Source organism: Gavialis gangeticus, unplaced genomic scaffold (genome assembly GCF_001723915.1).
Source record: "Gavialis gangeticus isolate Ggan-Ray unplaced genomic scaffold, GavGan_comp1, whole genome shotgun sequence".
In the NCBI taxonomy this organism is placed as follows: Eukaryota; Metazoa; Chordata; order Crocodylia; family Gavialidae; genus Gavialis; species Gavialis gangeticus.
In genome coordinates, this window is record NW_017728994.1 from 34,941,229 (window position 1) to 34,946,736 (window position 5,508).

Sequence of the window (5,508 nt, forward strand, 5' to 3'; positions counted from 1 at the left end):
TGCCCGCGGGCGGCACCGCGCGCGCCTGCAGCCGCGTCAATCCGGAGTCGCGCCAGCGGAGGCCATCCGGATTGACCCGGCTCCGCCCGGCCCGGCGAGCTCGGACAGCGCCCGCGCCGCAGGCTGCTGCTGCCAGCCGGGCGCTAAGCGAAGGTGTGAGGGCGGAGCGGGCTGCTGGGGCCTGGCCGCGGGCAGCGCAGAGGCACGGACTCCTTCCTCTTTCCTGGAAAGGGCAGAGGCCGACCCACCCGCCAGCAGTTTGGCGCGGGGATAGATTTAGGGCACTCACGTAGGTAGGACGTTTGCCACTGCGCTGCCTTTACCGGCTCTCCCCAAGCCCCAGTTTCCTTATGAGCAATGTGCAAACGCTACCAAGCGCGTGGTCTGCCCGCTCCGCCTCCCACGCGTGGCATTTTCCACATCTCGAATATAATCAGAAGCCAAAGTTTTTAGTAGGAGCTGAACTTTTCGCCGGGCGGAGCACAGGGGGTTTCTGTGAGGCGGGGACTGTCTTTGGAAAAGATGAAACGCTCGCTTGCATGCACGCTCGTGGGCTCGGCACGTTTTCCGCCCACCGATATGTGAAAAGTAAGATACAAGATGAACCGACTGCAGATTTGCCTTGTAAAAATGCACCTGCGGGTTTTGGGCTGTTGGTTTTGTTTTTTGTGTTTTACAGTAGTGTAACAGCAATTGAAAAGCCGCACATCTTGCATCCTCTTTTTTTCAAACAGTAAAAACGTTTTTTCCGCGACTCCAGCACGCCTGTAGCTACACCTCCAAGTCAGAGCTGAGCGAATACTCTGATATTTGCCTTGCTCCCCTTTCGCCCTGCAAGTGAGGTGCCGCACTGCTGGTCCTGGAAAGAGGGCCGCGTGTTCGTACACGCTGGGCAGGCACGATCCGCGTCTGGGAGTCCCTCCCTGACCCCACTCCAAGTAAAAATTAGCGAAAAAAAAATCCCAGCAGTTTAAAAACTACAGACACTCTGAAAGCGCTTGAAGAGAAAGTGGCCCCTTCCCCCCCCGGGGCCGCAGGACGCCGGTGTCAGGGCAGCATCCCCCCCGGCCTGCCCTGCGAGCACTGGGAGCGGCGACGCCGCAGCGCCCGCCCTCGCTTTGGACCTGAGCCGGGGCGCGCGGAGGAGACGGGGCAGCGGAGGACGCTGCCTTTGACCAAGTCTAGATTAAAGCTACATCAGGTGCCTTAACTTTGAACATGCTTTTTCGGCCCCGGAACTAGCATCCTGTCCTGCCAGTGGCAAAACGGGGAAATAAACAGGAGTTAGTTGTTCAGGTACCCCGTGTCCTAGTGAGGGTGCGTCGTGATGAACGCTCCCCTGCGGTCCACGCGGGAGACCCCGGCCCAGGGCTCCTACACTGCGTTTAAAACGCTCGAGCTGGGCGCCCGTGCGCGGGGCACGATAAAGCACACGGGGTTTCCTGCTCTATATGATGTGGCACAAGTATTAATTGCTAAGGAGCTGTAATGGCCCTGGGCAATTGTCATGGGCATGCGGATTTACTCATTCTTTTGGCAGCGGGGGGAGGCATGTGGCTTTATTTTGAAAACACGAATAAGTGGTCTTTATATATTTGCAGAAAGTGGGTAGTGACCCTCGGGGGATGCCCTGAGAGAGGCTCTACTGGGAACATAAAATAAACCCCCAGCGGATTGGATTCATAAACTCGGGCGTCCTGTCAGATCCCTGCAGAAGAGAGGGGCTGCCCGAGTGTCAGAAAACAGCTACTGGGGGAAGTTTTTCTTTTTCCTTTTTTTGTCACTTTGCGGGCCCGAGATGCTTATGGGTTTCCTCCTTCCAGACCGCAGCCGCTGCTCCTCGCCCTGCCCTCCGGAGCCCCTCAGTAACCGATGATCAGTCTCATTTTTTGAGACCCGCCTGCCCGGGTGCTGGGCCCTGCAGGAGCCGGGCCGACTTGGGAGCACTACTGCTGCCCGCCTGGCGCTCCTGCCCGCTCGGCCGGGAAGCGCGTGGGGCTGCGGGCGGCAAGGGAAAGGCTGGAGCAGCTTCCAGCGCAGGGCCCCGCGCCAGCCCCGGTGTCAAACCTTTGGCTTCTGGATCCGCAGTGACAGCAACTTGCGGCAGGTAAGCGGCGCTTTCAAGCAAGGCGCTTGCCGGGGGCTTGGGGCACATCTCTCTTTGTGATCACTGCGTTTTTGAAAGGCGCTGGGTGAGCGCGGCGTGTTTGCTCGTGGAGAAGAAAGCGCACGAACAGGAACGGGAGGTCGGGAAGCCGCCCTGCCGTTGACGTGCCTGTCACGCTTCGGGCACAAAGCCGGCCTCACCCAGAGGCCCGGGCGGTCCCAGGCCAGGCGCGGGGAGCAGGCCTGGCCTGGCCGCTACCATCGGGCAGCTAGTGGAGGCCGGGTCTGTAACTAGTTGAAAGGAAATGAGTCCCCTGCGCTGGGTGGAAATGTGGCAGCTGTTCGGGGACTTCTGCACTTGTTATTTCCCCGCAGTGAACACGTACACACGCAGCACAAAGGGAGTAAACCCCGCTCGGGTTTTCGCGTCTTGAAATTCACTTCAGATGAGTCTGATGCCCCTCCGCAAGCCCTGACCCGACCTCTTAGCCCCGGCAGCGCCGAATGAGCAAATCCAGGTGGATTTACAGTGGAAAGGCAATGGCTATAATAAAAAAATAAGTGCCCCCCCCCACGCCCTCTCCTTTCTAACCGTGCCGCAGAGTGTTTGTAAAACAGCATTAAAGATTTATGCAGCCCCCGGCTGGAGGGAGGAGGCGTGGCCGCGGCCTGAAAGTGTCCCGATTATAGCCATGACACCAACATCTGTGCTGGGAGGGAAAGAAAGCATTTCCTGCCTAGCCTGGGGCTGATCTGTGGGCTCTCTATCCACAGAGGGGAGGCAGGTGGCAAAATGTCACTGGGAAAAAACACAACCAAGGCACTTCCAACGCAAATCAAATTAAAGAGAGAGAGAGACAGAGAGAGGGAGAGAGAGGCTAATCCCAGCCCTCCCTTCCCTCCCACCATCCTGTGACAGGAGGAAACACCAAGAAATAATGTCACGTTTCCTCTTTGGAAAGAAAAACACAAAGAAAGGATAAACTGTTTCTGCTGGTTTCCGATGTAAAAAAATAAACAACCAAGACAGAAAGGGCAGGACTGGCGGGGCTCAGAGTGGCAGCGCATTGAACGGGCCGGGCACCAACCCCGGCTCCCCAACCCAAAGTTAAGCGCTTGTACTTACACGTATTTGTGCGACAACACTCACCCTCTAGCTGCGGGGGGCAGTGGAAATAGAACATGGCCCGGAGTCACCGCCGCCGTCCAGAGCTGCGGAGCAAACCGCGAGCCAGAGTCAGCCTTCCCGGAGAGACACAGGGAGGGATCCTGCCCGAAACATCCAACTCCCCCCCAGCCACTTCCACTGAACCACTACAAAGCCCAGCAGCGACGTCTCATCCGACACCCTGAAGACAGGCAAATCATTAATAATGGGCAGGCAATTCAATGGAGCAGCTATGAAAACCTGGATCATGCCAGATCCTAATTCAAAATACAGTAGATCCAAAAAAAAGTCTGCAATACTGTGCACGCTGGTCTGGAGAGCCGAAGGTACAAAGGTCCATTGTTGGTATTCAGGATCAACTAAAGTTTTATTAAAAATGTTTTCATATGGTCGGACAGACCGACAGCCTATCTATCTATCTATCTATCTATCTATCTATCTATCTATCTATCTATCTATCTATCTATCTATCTATCTATCGCTGGCATAGATTCACTCCCACATCAACCGGTTCCATAAACAAGAAATACCTAGGGCTACGAATAGACTAATTTGTTACAAAAGATTTCCTTGTCTAAACTAGTCAGACTAAAGTAAATGTCAGCAAAATATTTCATGGATCTCAAAAAAATTCTTGTGTTCATTTTCAAATGGCTCAATACCCTGAAGGGTGGGTTCAATGTGGATAGTTTCCTTTTAAGTAAACAACTTAAAATGTATGTACAACAACATCAAACATCCAGCACACCAATAATAACAATAACTACGGTAACAACGACGACGACAAGAAAGATAATAATTAGAATAATGATAATGATGATGGTGATGGTGATGATAATAATAGTAATAAGTCCATACCTAAAACGAAGAGAAGTAAAAATCCCCAGTACGATTTGTGGGGGTTTGGACTGGAATAAGATGCTGCGAGCTCTTGGCTGCAGAGACAGAAGGGCTCTGTGGAGTTCTGGAAGTGGCCAGATGTCTTTATATCTGTCTACAGCATGCTCTGCCTCTCAGCACTTGCCTTTATAATCTCACGCATAATTGGCCTTAATCTGATTATTTCCAGCGCTGTCTACAGTGAGTAACTTGGATAGGTCTATTGGGCCCTACAAATGGCCCACGTGGTGTGTGGAGGAGAGAGAAAAAAACGTCATTTCTCAGCAAACATCAGGAATGTGAACAAAAAAATCCCATTATTTTATAAGCATTTCTGTTCCACAGCGCTCCCCAGACCCCGCGCGCGTCCCCTTTGGGTTGCCACCTTATTGATGGGAGTGGTGCTAGCGGGGGGGAGGGTTAGTGCTTTTGCCTGGCACGATCCCACAGCATCTTCTCCTGGATGTAGAGTCTGACAAAGCGCCTGTTAATTGCCCGCTGGATGGGTTTTTGGGGGGCCGCTTTGCACGCGTCTTGTCTTTCCAAGCGATCGTACCAAAGCAAAGTTTGATTTTGTTCACAGCAAGGGGTCCCTGGATTTATGCTCGCTTCCCGTCTGCAAATGATATGCGGCGGGACCCTTTGCAATTACTTTTAAAATGCATCCGAGACATAGGCTCAGCGGAGAGAGATGGCCCTTCCCTCAGCCCGGGTGAAAATTAGACTTTAAAGTACCCAGATGAAATTTTCAAGTCAGGGACGCGGGATTGGATCAAATCACATAAACTGCAAAAAAAGCAAGTATAATGGCGCATAATTGGTTCTGTAATAGCATTACACAAGGATAATAGCCTGTTATGGCCCCCTGCACATTAAGTGCTTCCCTGGCGTAAAGCCTTTATGATATTAAAGGGGGAATATAATGATATTTTGGTTATTAAATGCGTGTAATTAATTTATGCACCACTGAAAATAAAGTTGGTATTATGACCCACTCAAGATGCATCAGAAGATGTAAGTCAGACAACTGTTGATAAGTTCTGGTGTCTATGTTTCGTCTAGACTGCTGATTTTATTTTGGAACAATTGCTTCTCGGGCAGACTACACAAATTTAATATTTTATAAACATTGTAATGTTCTGTGCAGGAACAACAGTCAGGGAGAGCAAACCTACACGGGCATCCTGAGACATGGTGGGAGCTGAAAGGCGCACGTTTAAAACAAAGCAAAGGAGATGGGAACAAATGGTGCAGATGCAGAAATAGAGAAGTTTAAAAAGATGTCTTTAAGGAATTATTTCACACGTGTGATCTCATTAAATAAGCAGTAATAAGCCTTTGAAAACGTGTCTGAC

At 51.7% G+C, this 5,508-nt stretch overlaps 1 protein-coding gene across 3 annotated transcripts in view; it reads right to left on the reverse strand.

The window, feature by feature from the left end:
* The window catches only part of DRGX (dorsal root ganglia homeobox), a 137,795-nt gene extending 133,344 nt beyond the window's left edge, over positions 1-4,451 (reverse strand). The window contains exons 1-2 of one of the 3 annotated variants that reach the window (XM_019502571.1): positions 4,133-4,451; positions 3,257-3,318 (exon numbers count right to left, since the gene is read on the reverse strand). In XM_019502571.1, the coding sequence (XP_019358116.1) occupies positions 3,257-3,290 (34 nt within the window). In that variant the 5' untranslated portion in view covers positions 3,291-3,318; positions 4,133-4,451. Of the gene's footprint in view, positions 1-3,256; positions 4,071-4,132 lie in introns of those variants that run through there. The other 2 variants (XM_019502569.1, XM_019502570.1) reach the window with 2 other exon arrangements.
* Between the last annotated feature and the right edge of the window lie 1,057 nt (positions 4,452-5,508).